The 14,838-nt window shown below is 35.8% G+C and overlaps 1 protein-coding gene across 1 annotated transcript; it reads left to right on the top strand.

Moving 5' to 3' along the window:
• Positions 1-3,634: 3,634 nt before the first annotated feature.
• On the top strand, positions 3,635-4,585 carry LOC100516627 (olfactory receptor 4F3/4F16/4F29-like). The gene has a single exon (XM_003128772.3). The coding sequence runs from the start codon at positions 3,647-3,649 to the stop codon at positions 4,583-4,585; it is 939 nt and encodes a 312-aa protein (XP_003128820.3). The 5' UTR covers positions 3,635-3,646.
• Positions 4,586-14,838: the final 10,253 nt, after the last annotated feature.

Raw genomic sequence — 14,838 nt, 5'->3', positions numbered from 1 at the left:
CAAAACCTTGGTGTATTTGGTTCTTTCTCATTCTAACCAGAAAACACCTTTTTCCTTTCCCCTTAACTTATACCAGTAAGGCGTGGATTTACGTATATTCTCTGCTGTAGAAGCTGTGAAATCTTGGGTGCGTTGATGTATGTGTGTGTTGAATATTTACATGTATAGGATGGGATATTCTTCAGAATAAAATTGTATGCTTTTTTTCCAGCTTTATTGAGATATGATTGACATGTAACTTTATGTAACTTTCAGGTGTACATTTTTTGAAATTCTACTTTAAATTTATAATAGGAATAATTTTTTAAGATTATGAACAAAGAACCATATTTGCATTCTGCATGATGTAGTCAAAGAGCAAGGGATTTAGTATCAGAAAGCCTAATTTTGGGTTCCAAAATCAGTAATTCTGTTTTGGGATAAGTTACTAACTTGTCTGAACTTGCAGTTCCCCCTCTATAAATGATAATAATGCTACTATGGAAATATCCCTCCAAAAGTAATCATAACAATCCAATATGTAGTAAATATGTGCCATACAGGTAATGCATGCTTTTCCAGCTCTAAAATTCCATCGTTAACTATTTCAGGAACTTTAATAATGTGGTTTTAAAATATATATTTTCCTCTCTGACTTTAAGGATGGCATAAAAGATGACTACTACCTATGTCAGGAAACCTGGAAAAATAGAAACTGTGTATTTTCTCTGCTATGCAGTCTGTCAGAACTATTGCTTCTCTCACTCTCTTTTTCTCTCTGTCTCTGTCTCTCTCTTCCTCCTTCCCTTCCTCCCTCTCTTCCTCTCTCATTCCCTCTTCCCTCTCTCTTTCTTCATGCTTCTTATTGTTTTCTAAAGTTCAGAGGTTAAACCATGGATCACAATAAGGCTTGAGGTAAGCCTTCCCTACTCCACAACTGGAAATGTATAGCAATTATTATCAGGCATTCTCTTGGGAGTGGTTGAGAAATGCATTAATGTTCAGTTTTGATTTTGGAAAATTTCTTTATGCTTACTGGACTTCATAAACAAATGTTACACTGGAAAAAGAGAAACTGTGGAAAACTATGTACCTAAAAAAACTGCTTTACTTCAAAGAAATGTTGTTGACTAAACAATCAAGTAATCTTTGCTATTTATCTTGTTCTGTATTTTAAAAATTCACAATATCCTGAAGAAATGGTCTTTATCCTCTTCAAACTTATACTTGAGGAGAGAGAATCTATAATATTAAAACTGTTGGGAGTTCCTGTCATGGCTCAGTGGCAACAAAGCAGACTAGAGTCCAGGAGGAGGAGGGTTCAGTCCCTAGCATTGCTCAGTGGGTGAGGGATCCAGTGTTGCCATGAGCTGTGGTTTAGGTCATAGATGCGGCTCAGATCCCACATTGCTCTGGCTGTGGTGTAGGCTTGTGGCTGCAGCTCTGATGCCACCACTAGCCTGGGAACTTTCATATGCCTTGGGTGTGGCCCTAAAAAGACAACAACAACAAAAATTGAAGAATTATGATAAGTAGGAAAGTATTTGGTCTAAATTAAAGGATCAGTTATTATCTTTTCTCAGAATACCTTCCACTCTGCTCTCAGCTTATTAAACTCTCATTTCTGTTCCAAAACTCATTGATGTCTCTTGATGTCTTTCTTTTTTGTCTGTAAATTTACCAGCAGACTCTTGTGTGTCCTTCCTGGCCAACAACAAGCACATGGAGTTTCTCCTGTGATGCCATATATGTGGTGTATTTTTAAGTTTGGAATTTTTAGAACTAAAATTGAAGTGTCCTGATTTCTAGTAATAATACAGGGGAGGGATTAATATAAAGGGTAGAGTTACTAGGGAAATTTCTTGGAGGAAATGGGATTTGATTGACTTTTGATGGATGAGCAGTGATTGTAAATATTCTGTATTGTGCTATCCAATACATAACCACTAGCCCCACAGAGCTACTGAGTACTAGAAGTATGGCAAGTGCAACTGAGAAAATAGATTTTTAATTTCATTTAATAACCACATGTAACCATAGCTACTGTTTTCATTGTTAGAAGTTTGGCTAATGTCTTCTCACTTTGTTATTTTTCTAGTATGTAGACTCTGAAGCCACATGTGGACTAGAAAATCTAGTTTCTCTGTCTCTAACCAGTTAATTGTTCCTCACTGATCCATGGTTTTCTCACTGATAAATTAACTTGGTCTAAATCATCACTACTGAGATTTGTGGGGAAATAATTTTATAACCAATTTCACTCATAATGTAGACTGAGATGTGTGTGTATGTGTGTACCCAAACACCCATGTTAAAAGGCAAAGCTTTGAGATCCATTTTTTTTCTATTTCTGGATTTCTCTTGCCCCTTCAGATCCAGGTCTGAGGCTTTTTGTGTGTTCTTGTACCTTTATTTTACTATCCCCCAACTTTATATGCTCCAGCCTCCTCCTTTTCTCAACTCACTCCAGCTTTTAGCTGCATATCTAAATATCCTAGGAGCAGGAGGGATTAACATAGCGGGGTTGGACTTGCAAGCAAGAGAATATTTCTTCCATGTGGTAACAGTGTATTCTCTGAAAGAAAGGTCTAGAGAGGTTCATGTAGTATTCCCAAAATTAGGGTCAGGAAAGAGTCAGACTTGTCATCATATGCCAGACAAGGGAGGTTTGAAGCAGAGAGAGATGGGATAAAAAAGGACAAATGGGACTCAGGGAGAGGGAGAAACTAGAGAGGGTGAATGGTTCTAGAACAATTGTAACATGAGTATGCATCTCTTCATTGACAGCAAATACTAAAGGTAGGGCTTAATTAGCTATAACCAAGCTGTATAGCAAACCTCAAGAGATTGTGAAGAATCTGGAGACATAAATCAAAGTGGCTTGCTTGACTCCTGATTTCCCATAACACAGCTTTCCCATCCCATTCCCCAACCCCACCATGCATATCCTGGCCACATCCTGGCCACATCCTGGCTGCTAACCACTCTACTAGGTACTTTCACTTGTACTCCTGGGAGCCCATGCAGATGCCCTGAACCACAAATATTCTGGTCTACCCTTTCCTCGGACCTGTCATGCTGTAGAGTCACCTCTATGCCCCATGCCTGATTCTCTTTTGCTTATCACTATGCTTGATCTTTGTGTGAATTGCAAATGTGTTTGTAAGTAGTGATGTAAAATGACTCGAGACATATCATGTACCTGAGATATGTGAGGTTAAGAAATGACACAATTTGAATAGCCAAAGAATTGTCTTCTGAACAATTTAAAAATAGAACCAGTGAGTTCTGCCAAATGCCATTGCTACCTCTTTCTTTTTTCTCTCTTTCTGTTGCACTGTACCATCTAGACTGCCCTTCCCAATCTTTGTTGTCCACAACTACTATGTTTTCATACTTGTTCCATTCTCTTATTTGTAGATGATTAGTCCTAGAGGATGTGGTAAAAGGATATTGGACATGGAAGTGACTCAACTGCTTTAGGTAACCACAGGTAAAATGTTTGCTTAGCAATAAAAATGGCCCTGAGAAGGAATTGTGGAGAGTTACAGTCTTTACACAGAATATACATGAATAATTAATTATTATAATATAGAACATTATTAACACTCCTATTTTCATTTTCTTTTCCCTTTCTTTATCTGAAAACATTCCAGCTGATAAATCAATGGATGGAGCAAATCACTCTATGGTGTCAGAATTTGTGTTCCTGGGAATCACCAACTCCTGGGGAATACAACTTCTCCTCTTTCTGTTCTCTTCGGTTTTTTACATGGCAAGCATGATGGGAAACTCCCTCATTATGCTCACTGTGACTTCTGACCATCACTTACACTCCCCCATGTACTTTCTATTAGCCAACCTCTCCTTCATTGATCTGGGAGTTTCTTCTGTCATTTCTCCCAAGATGATTTATGATCTGTTCAGGAAACATAAAGTCATCTCCTTCAGTGGCTGCATCACTCAAATCTTCTTCCTCCACCTCGTTGGTAGTGTGGAGATGGCTCTTCTCATCGCCATGGCCTTTGACAGATATGTTGCCATATGTAAGCCTCTTCACTATTTAACTGTTATGAGCCCCAGAATGTGTATTTTGTTCCTGGTCACTGCATGGATAATTGGCTTGATCCACTCTTTGGTTCAACTGGCATTTGTTGTAAAATTGCCATTCTGTGGCCCTAATGTTCTAGACAGCTTTTACTGTGATTTTCCTCAGTTCATCAAACTTGCCTGCACAGATACCTACAGACTAGAGTTTATGGTCACTGCCAACAGTGGATTTATATCCCTGGGATCATTCTTCATACTGATTATCTCCTATATTTTTATCCTGATTACTGTTCGGAAACACTCTTCAGGGAGCTCATCTAAGGCCCTCTCCACCTTGTCAACTCATGTCATGGTGGTGATTTTATTTTTCGGTCCTTGCATTTTTGTTTATATGTGGCCTCATCCCACATCCCACCTAGACAAATTCCTTGCTGTTTTTGATGCAGTTCTCACCCCATTTTTAAATTCAGTCATCTATACATTCAGGAACAAAGAAATGAAAATGGCAATGAGGAAAGTATGCAGTCAGATTTTTATTTATAGGAGGATTTCGTAAATGCCAAAAGTATCATGAAGTCTCCTTAGTCACATGGAGTAATATTGAATTTCCATTATTTTAATATCAGGAGCATCTAAGTACCTTATGAACATTTAGTTGTCCCAAATTAAAATAACATGGTTCTTTTAAAAATGTTTAAGTGAGAGATTATGTTGCTATCTATAGCTGGCAGAAGTATGTGGTAAAATGTGTCTTCTGGAGAAGGCCAAAATGCTTATCTCTCAGGAGACACTACCTTGACGAATTTACTATTGTGTATGCTAAGTCTGTTCAGTGTCAGAGTGGGTTATATATGAAGAAATGCTGATTGACACTAAGTAAATCGATGCTAGATGGAAATACGTACATCAAGATCCCAATTTATTATTTTGTCACAAAAAAATTAGCAATTGATCTGAACAACTTCCACATAAGTGTAACTCATTCTTTCACTATAAAGAAATTTCTGGGAAGTCAAGTGATGACAGGAACATCAATGAGCAGGGAGTCAGAGCACGAAGAGTTAGCTGGCTTATTCAAATATTTAATCATTATCAGATTTTGATACTTAATGCCTATATTTCCCATGCTACTATATGCCCCTCATCACATTTGGAGAAACAGGATCCTTAGACCAGGGCTTTTATCTTAATAGTTCTGGCTGGTTTTCACAAAAGTTAACTTTTGACTTTTTTATTTTAAGTCAGTCCCAAAGCATGAGGAGGTTCTTAGGCCATGGATTGAACACAAGCCCCAGCAGTGACAATGTCAATCCTTAACCCACAAACTCCTTTATCTTTTGACTGTTGTTCATACTATATTCCTACGTAGTTATAGATGCATTTTTATTTCCACATATAATGAGCCAATTTCTTCCTTTACCTTCTGCTAATATGACTGTTCATTTTGCATCATAATAATTTGAATCACTGAAAGCTAAATTTTAGTTTTGGAGATGCTTTATTTATAATAGCATACATTGAACATCTTCCTATATTCAATTCTATAGGAATAAGGATTTTCCATCAACAGATTTAGAAATTTTAATTTTTACTCATTTCAACAAAGAACCAAGACTTATTCTCAAAGATATATTGCAGATAACTCTGATCCTTATATAACTGAATGAGCACTCAATACACCTTAACTCAATACAGCTTAACCAGTTTACCAGTGCTCCCTTGGGCCACTTGGCCCTTATTGATTTCATAACTTTTTTACTTGATAACTTGTTTGCCTTTTCTTTTGATTTCCATTGCCCTTATATCATTTATTCTGTGTTTGACTCCTTTTTTGGATGCTTAGAAGACCAATACACACATATCAGTTTATTAGCTGGCACTTATACTCAGCTTCCTTATGCTTTGTTTGGAAGGGGTGTTTTTAAAACAGAAGTTTCAGAGTTCCCATCATGGTGCAGTAGTTAATGAATCTGACTAGGAACCATGAGATTGTGGGTTCGAACCCTGGCCTTGCTCAGCGGGTTAAGAATCTGGCGTTGCCGTGAGCTGTGGTGTAGGTCTCAAACACAGCTTGGATCCCACATTGCTGTGGCTCTGGTGTAGGCCAGTGGCTACAGCTCCAATTAGACCCCTAGCCTGGGTACCTCTATAGCTACAGAAACGGCCCTAGAAAAGGCAAAAAGACAAAAATAAATAAATAAATTAATTAAATAAAATAGAAGTTTCACTGGGTTTTCTCTTTATTGATTAAACATTGTTTAGTAGATCTATCAGGGAGTCTCAGATTCTTTTTTATTAACATTGATTTAAAGAAATGCCTGCTCCTCCCAATCCTTACCCTTTCTGCCTTTGTGTCAGTTCTTTATCCATGACAAGATAGATTCTTCAACTGCATAGTGAATAAACATTATCTGCATCATCTCATTTAAAACAGTTTTAATATATTCTTTGTTTATACATTTTATTGGAGTACTGTTGACTGATACAGTATTAGTTTCAAGTGCACAGCAAAGTGAATCAGTTGTACACAAACATAAGTGCATTCCTTTTCAGGTTCTTTTCTCATATAAGTTTATTGCACAGCATTGAGTAGAGTTCCCTGTGCTACACAATAGGTCCTTGTTACCCATCTATTTTGTATATAGTAATGTGTACATGTCAATCGCAAGCACCTAATTTATCCTCCCATTTCACTTTGGTAACTGTAAATTTGGTTTGAAAATCTTTGAGTCTGTTTCTGTTTTGTCAGTTCCTTCATATCACTTTTATTAGATACCACATGCTAGTGATCTCATATGATATTTCTCTTTCTCTGTCTGGCTTACCTGATTTATATCATAATTTCTATGTCCACCCCTGTTACTGTAAATGGTATGGCTTCATTCTTTTTATGGCTGAATACTATTCCATGGTACATATGCTCCACATCTTCTTTATCCAGTCTTCTGTCAATGTACATTTAGGTTGCTTCCATGTCTTATCTATTGCAACTAGTGCTATGATAAACATTAAGATGCATGTATGTATCTTTTTGAATTATGGTTTTCTCCAGATATATGCCCAGAAGTGGGATTGGTGGCTTCAAATCATTGTTCTATATTTAGTTTTTGAAGGAACTTCCATGCTGTTCTCCATAGTGGTTGTACCACCTTATAGTATCATTACATTTTATTCTGAAAAATTACTGCTTCTGGTGAACACTTGCTCTGCTCTCTGCCCAAATCAGCAACATCTTCCTTCTGCTAAATGTATGGTATCTTGCAGCAACCACATAGTATGATTAGAAGATAACATGTAGATCCTACCTCTCTGACCACCACTGCTTGGTCAAAGGTTAGGCTTCTCATCCAAGTCATAATGACAATGGTGTGTCTCCAGGCCACAGTTAAATGGGGCAGATATGAGCCTCTGACCAAGATGGGCCACATCTGAGCTTTCCACCAAGATGTGGGACTTTGAGAATAGAGAGAAAGCAAACCTCAGTCCATTTTGGAGCTGCGACATGTAGGGTCTACTGTCAGAAATTATATCTGGGATAATTTTTTAAAAGACACGAGAGAAGAAGCTGTAGGATTTAAAGACAGAAGCTTGTTGGTATTAAAGTTCTTGGTGGTATTAAATGTCTTTGGCATTCAGCTTCATTCCTGACCTATACTCAATGTGGTCACCAGCTGCACTAATAAATGAGCCAATACATCTACCCTCTGGCATAAGTTTAAGTTGTGGTTCTGGCATCAACAATCAAAAGGGTATTGCTATGAGTTATCTTAGTGGCTCAGCAGATTAATGATTCAGTGTTGTTCCTATGTGGATGTGAGTTTGATCACTGGCCTGGCTCAGTGGTGCCGAGGTCCAGCCCCAGCAGCCAGGGAGTGCCAAAGGAGAGGATGGGCTACAAACGGCATGGAAAGAATTGGTGCCAACTCCTCAGCTGCATGCTGCAGATGACCCAATTTATTAAATGAAAAGCATCAGTTTTTATACCCTATCACAATTAGGTTTTGTGTAAGATTTGACATTAACATTTGATTTAAAGCCCTTTTGTTCCCTCCACCCGAGATACAAAAAAAGAAGGTTAGTTAAAACATGTTCCTTTCAACTTCAGATTTTCCTTCAAGATTACAAACTTAAAGTTTCACACTGTATTTTTCTTAAAAGGTCAACAACAGTAGCTATTCTATTCTATATTAAGATCAAAGCTTTAATAAGTAATAAACTATGATACCTAACATTCTTTAACTAAAGGTGTATGTAGTTAACAAAACGCATGAAAGCCTTGGGCTCATGGCATTCTTAAAACTACGATTTATTTGGCGCCAGCAAGCTAAGCATTTAACCTATTGTGCTGATTTACGTAAGTTCCAAACCACCAATTTCAATAGAAAGGAGTATTATACCCAAAAATTAACAAATGTCCCCACAAGGGATGAAAGTTACAAGTGACACTGTTAAAAAATATATCTATTATAGAAAATAGCAATTTATAGGCCAAACAACATTTTCCCAGCCCCAAACTTCTTTTTAAGTAAAGGGACTGAAATCATAAGTTTCCCCTGTATACTCTCACAAAATAGGTGCCATAAATTGTTACTCCAAAACAAAGGCTTTTTCCATTACATTGTTTAAATAACTTCACTCTGTTTTGGTTCAAGTGTTTTACGTACCCAGGGCAAATCTTTAGCAGTAAGAAAGCTGTGAATAGAGATAGAAAAGGAAGGATAAACACAGAAAAATAGATTAACATATTTTTTAGGGGATATCATTTTTATTTTCCTGGAGCCGATGTCTTTCAAGGGATTGCTCTGCAATGCTTCTTCTTTCTTCAGCTTGTCTGTAGCTCTGCTAACCAGACAAGCCTCACGCATCCGCAATCCTTCTTCTTTCTTCAGCTTGTCTGTAGCTCTGCTAACCAGACAAGCCTCATGCAGGTGCCGACTGTGGCTTTGCTTTCTTTATTGGAGCAGCCTTATGGCTCCCGACACAGTGGTTTATGATGCAGCGTTGCCTAAGTTTGAGCATAGTTGACAGATGTGGCTTCGATTCGGTGTTGCTGTGGCTATGGCATAGGCCTCAGCTGTAGCTCCAATTCTATCCTTGGCCAAGAAACTTCCATATGCCACAGGTGTGGCCCTTAAAAACGAACAAAAAAAAAAGGGGTATTGAGAAATACAGCTCTGACTCTCAGGGTTCTGAATTTTAAATTAATTCTGATGTGAAATCCTTTTCTATTTTCTTATTCCTTTAAGAAAATTCTAATTTTTTTCTTGTAATGAAAGGAAATATTCTCATTATGCAATATTTATTTGGAAATTAGAAATAAAAACATAAATAAACTAAAATAATTAGAAATATAAATCATCATATGAAGATAATTATTAGTAATATGTTAGCATATCTATTTCTAGTATTGTTCTATGAATAAATATATATTGACAAAATTAGGATTTTATAGTTTCTTAATTTTTATCCTGGCTTCTCTGATAAATATTATATTCTGAGCATTCTCTCATACTATTAGATACTGTAGCACAAGTTAATTTTATATATATACATGATATTGCATTGTGTGATGATATCATATTTGTTATTACTCTGATGTTGGTCAATTAGATTATCTTTGAGTTTTTATTCTGCCTTTAGAATTCATTCATATGCTTCTGTCTGTATTTTAGATGACTTCCCTTTATATATATGTCTATGTTAGTAGAATATAATATTATCTTAAACTCTATAGCATAAATTTCTTCCAAAAAATGTGTATTTGCTGAGAAGTATATCCATTTCAGTAACCCCCAAATACTGAATGTTATCATTTGTTTATAATATTTATCAGTTTAACAGACAAAAAAATTAGATATTATTTTAAATTTCTTTGGGAGTCCCCATAGAGGAGCAGTGGGTTAAGAATCTAGCTGCTGAGACTCGGGTCACTTTGGAGCTGTGGGTTTGATACCCAGCCTGGTGCAGTGCATTAAAGAATCTGGCATTGCTGCAGCTGCAGCTTGGGTCATGGTTGGGACTTGGATTCAGTCCCTGGCCCAGGAACTTTCCTATGCCACAGATGCGGCCATAAAATGAATAAAGAAATTAAATAAATAAATGTATTTGATTTCATGTACTTGTATGTTTTCACATGTTATTAATCTGAACTCTTTGAATTACATGCCAAGAATCCAATAAAAAAAACATAAAGTAAATTTAAAAAATGTAGAATTTAAGCTGTTCAAAAGGAATAGATCTAGAGACATGTTGTACAACAATGTGAACATTCTGAACAGCCTGAATTATACACTTGAAATTGGTGAAAATGGTAAATTGCATGTAGTATGTGTGTGAATTTTTATCACAATTAAACTTTTTTCAATATTTTTTAAAAGGAACTTACTGACTAAGTTATTATTGTGATATCCGACAGAGGAGCCAGCCTCTTGGTTCTAGGAGTTCACTGACTTTCACACTTTTAGAGTTTCTCTCTTATTCACTCTCTCTCTCTTGCTCTTTTCTCCCTTTCTTTCCTCCCTCTTTAGCTATGGATTGTGTTTATCTCTGTACAATGGTCTTATTTTCTTCTTTTGCATGTGGAATTTTTTTTATGTATGGTGTGGAAAGAGAATAGAGGCTGCAAATAACTGAAATTTAAATCATTCCAGGAGAGCAAACTGGTAGAAGAGGAAAAGTTTTTTTCCCCTAATATCTGTATTAAAACACAGTGGAAGGATCATAATTGGTGTTTTAGCTTCATGCCAAGTTTCTCATGTGCCAGGTTTGAACACATGCATACCTTGGTAGGGGCCAGGATTATTTAGTGGACAGCCTTTAGAGAACTACATGATTTTGAGGAGGAACATTTCCTAAATCAGGGAAGTGGGGTACAGCCAACAGTGGAAGGAGATAAGTGATTCAAGAAGGCAAAAGTTGTCCCACTTTTTTCCTACTGAAACAGAAATTAATATCCTTTGATGAAGTATTCTTCCTCCCCATCCTCGTAGGTGGAATATTAGTTTTTCATATTGATTTATCAGTCCTGCATATATGTTAAAGTTATTCCTTTATTATAATATTTGTGTTCAAAATATCTCTCCCAATTTTTACTTTATTTTTGATTTATCATATTCTGCAACATTAAAGTTGTACTTTTGTGATATTGTCTACATAGAGCTTTTAAATTTTAACTTCATAGTTATATTCTCTAGTTCTTTCCCATTCCCATATATAATGAATACTCATATGTATTTCTAAAATACATTATCTGCCTATGAATTATTTTGTAGCATTGTTAAAATGGGAATATTACACAAAACAATTTGTGTATTTAATGTGATCCCTATCAAATTACCCATGGCATTTTTCACAGAACTAGAACAAGTAATCCTAAAATTTATATGGAATCATAAAAGACCCAGAATTGTCAAAGCTATCTTGGGGCAGGGGGAAACAAAGCAGGAGGCATAACTTTGCCAGACTTCAGATGATAGTATAAAGCTACAGTAACCAAAACAGTGTGGTACTGGTGCAAAAACAGACATACTGATCAGTCAAATAGAATGGAGAGTACAGAAATAAACCACACACCAACAGTCAATTAATCTTTGACAAAGGAGGAAAGGATACAAAGTAGGTAAAAGAGAATCTCTTTAGCAGTCATTATGAGAAAACTGGACAGCTTCATGTAAGTCAATAAAATTACAACACAGCCTCATACCCTATACAAAAATAATCCAAAATAGCTTAAAGATTTAAACATAAGACATGACACCATAAAATTCCTAGAAGAGAACATTGGCAAAACATTCTCTAACACAAATTGTACAAATGTTCTATTAGGTCAGTCTCACAATGCAATAGAATTAAAAACAAAAAATTTTAAAAAATGAAACCTAATCAATTTACAAACTTTTACACAGCAAAGGAAACCACAAATAAAAGGAAAAGATAGCCTACAAGATGGGAGAAAATGTTTACAAATGAGGTGACTGAAGGGATTAATCTCCAAAATATACAAACAACTCATACAATTCAACAACAACAACAACAACAAATCAAAAATTAGCAGAAGACTTAAATAGACATTTCTCCGAAGAAGACATATGGATGGTCAGTAGGCCCATGAAAAAAATACTCAACATCAGAAATTATCAAAGAAATCCAAATCAAAACTACAGTGAGTTACCACCTCACAACAGTCAGAATGGCCATCATCAAAAGTCCACAAATAATAAATACTAGAGAGGGTATGGATAAATTAGAAGCCTCCTATTTGTTTTGACAATGTAAATGGTAAAACCACTATGAAAAACAGTATGGAGTTTCCTCAGAAAACTAAAAAAATGAAATTTCCACATTATCCAACAATCCCACTTCTGGGCATATATCTGAACAAAACTATAATTCAAAAAGATACATGCAGGAGTTCCTGTCATGGCTCAGTTGAAATGAATCTGACTAGTATCCTTGAGGACCCAGGTTCAATCCCTGGCCTCCTTCAGCAGATTAAGGATCCATGTTGCTCTAAGCTCTGGTGTAGTTCACAGATGTGGCTCGGATCCTACATTGCTGTGGTTGTGGTGTAGGCTGGCAGCTGTAGCTCTGATTTTACCCCTAGCCTGGGAACCTCCATATGTCATGGGTGCAGCCCTAAAAAGACAAAAATAAAAATAAAATAAAAAACAAAAAGATACATGAAATGTTATGTTCATTGTGGTACTAAGCTAAGACATGGAAATAACCTAAGTGTCCATCAACAGATGAATGGATTAAGAAGAAGTAAAAAGAAAAACTAAGGCCAGAAAAAAAAAAAAAAGAAAACTATAGGTCGATATCTTTGATGAATATAGACACAAAAATTCTCAACAGAATTTTAGCCAATCAAATCCAAGAACATGGAAATCCTGTGAAATCAGATTGTTATGATCATTATACAACTACAAATGTGATTAAAAAAAATCCAAGAACATATAAAAAACATCATACACCATGACCAACTGGGAATCATCCCAGGTTAATTAGGATGGTTCCACATACACAAATCAATCAACATCATACACCACAGTAACAAAAGAAAAGTCAGGGGGGATGGGCTGGGGGTTTGGGATGGAAATGCTATAAAATTGGGCTGTGATGATTGTTATACAACTATAAATGTAATAAAATTCGTTGAATAATAAAAGTCAAAAATCACATGATCATCCCAATAGATGCAGAAAAAACATTTGACAAAGTCCAACATCCTTTCATGATAAAAACTCTTACATAAGTGACTATACAGGGAACATACCTTTTAACATAGTAAAATCCATTTGTGACAAACCCACAGCCAGTATAATACTCAATGGAAAAAAGCTGAAAGCCTTCCCACTAAAATCTGGAACAAGACAAGGATGCCCACTCTCACCACTCATTCAACATATTATTGGATATGACAATCAGACAAAGAAAAAAAATAAAAGGTATCCAAATTGGAAGAGAAGAGGTAAAATTGTCACTCTATGCAGATGACATGATACTATACATTGAAAAAAACCCTAGGGACTCCACACAAAACTACTTGAACTAATCAAGAATTCAGTAGAGTAGCAGGATACAAGATTAACTTTCAGAAATCAGTTGCATTTCTGTATATTAAAAATGAAATGTTAGATAAGGAATACAAAAATACAATACTCTTTAAAATCACACCCCAAAAATAAAATACCTAGTAATCATCCTAACCAAGGAGGTGAAAGACTTATATGCTGAGAACTATAAAACATTAATCAAGGAAATTAAAGTGGATGCAAATAAATGGAAAGATATTCCATGTTCCTGTGTTGGAAGAATTAATATCATAAAAATGGCCATACTGCCCAAAGCAATCTACAGATTCAGTACAATCCCTATCTAATTACCCATGATGTTTTTTACAGAACTAGACCAAACAATCCAAAAATTTATATGGAACTGTAAAAAAAAACAGAATTGCCAAAGCAATCCTGAGGAAAAAAAAAAACAAGCAGGAAGCATAACTCTCCCAAACTTCAGGCAATATTACAAAGGCACAGTAATGTAGACAGTGTGGTACTGGTTCCAAAACAAACATACGGACCAATGGAACAGAATAGAGAATCCAGAAATAAACCCAGACACCTATGGTCCATTAATCTTTGACAAAGGAGGCAAGATACTGTACAGTAGATAATTGACAGAACATTGTGAACTAGCTATAATGGAAAAAAATAATAATATAAAAAATAAAATGGGAAAAAGACAGTCTTTTCAGCAAGTAGTCCTGAGAAAATTGGTCAGCCACATATTAAGCAATGAACATTTAACTCACCCTCACACCACACACAAAAATAAACTCAAAATGGCTTAAAGACTTAAACATAAGACAAGACTGCATCAAACTCCTAGAAAAGAACATAGGCAAAACATTCTCTGACATCAACTGTACAAATGTTTTTTTAAGTCAGTCTTCCAAGGCAACAGAAATAAAAACAAAAATCAAACTGCAAGCTTTGCACAGCAAAGGAAAACATTAAAATAAAACAAAAAGACAATCTATGGAATGGGATAAAATACTTTTGAATGATGCAACTGACAAGGGCTTAATCTCTAAAATATTCAGACAACTCATAAAACTCAACATAAAAAAAAGACCCAATTGAAAAATGAGCAAAGAACTGAATAGACATTTCACCAAAAAACATATACAGATGGCTAACAGGCACATGAAAAAAATGTTCAACATCACTAATAGAGAAATGCAAATCAAAAATACTATTCAGTAACCTCACCCCTGTCAAAATGCCCATGATTAACAAGTCAACAAAT

The sequence above is a fragment of the Sus scrofa genome, chromosome 7 (assembly GCF_054392235.1).
Source record: "Sus scrofa isolate SSC_HxYL_T2T_F1_AM1 chromosome 7, Sscrofa_HxYL_maternal_Yorkshire_Landrace_v2.0, whole genome shotgun sequence".
In the NCBI taxonomy this organism is placed as follows: domain Eukaryota; kingdom Metazoa; phylum Chordata; class Mammalia; order Artiodactyla; family Suidae; genus Sus; species Sus scrofa.
Note: the sequence above shows the minus strand (reverse complement) of the source record. Positions and strands in the feature narration are given on the sequence as shown.

Coding starts and splice junctions, on each gene's coding strand:
- LOC100516627 (XM_003128772.3), top strand. CDS start 3,647: ATGGATGGAGCAAATCACTCTATGGTGTCAGAATTTGTGTTCCTGGGA.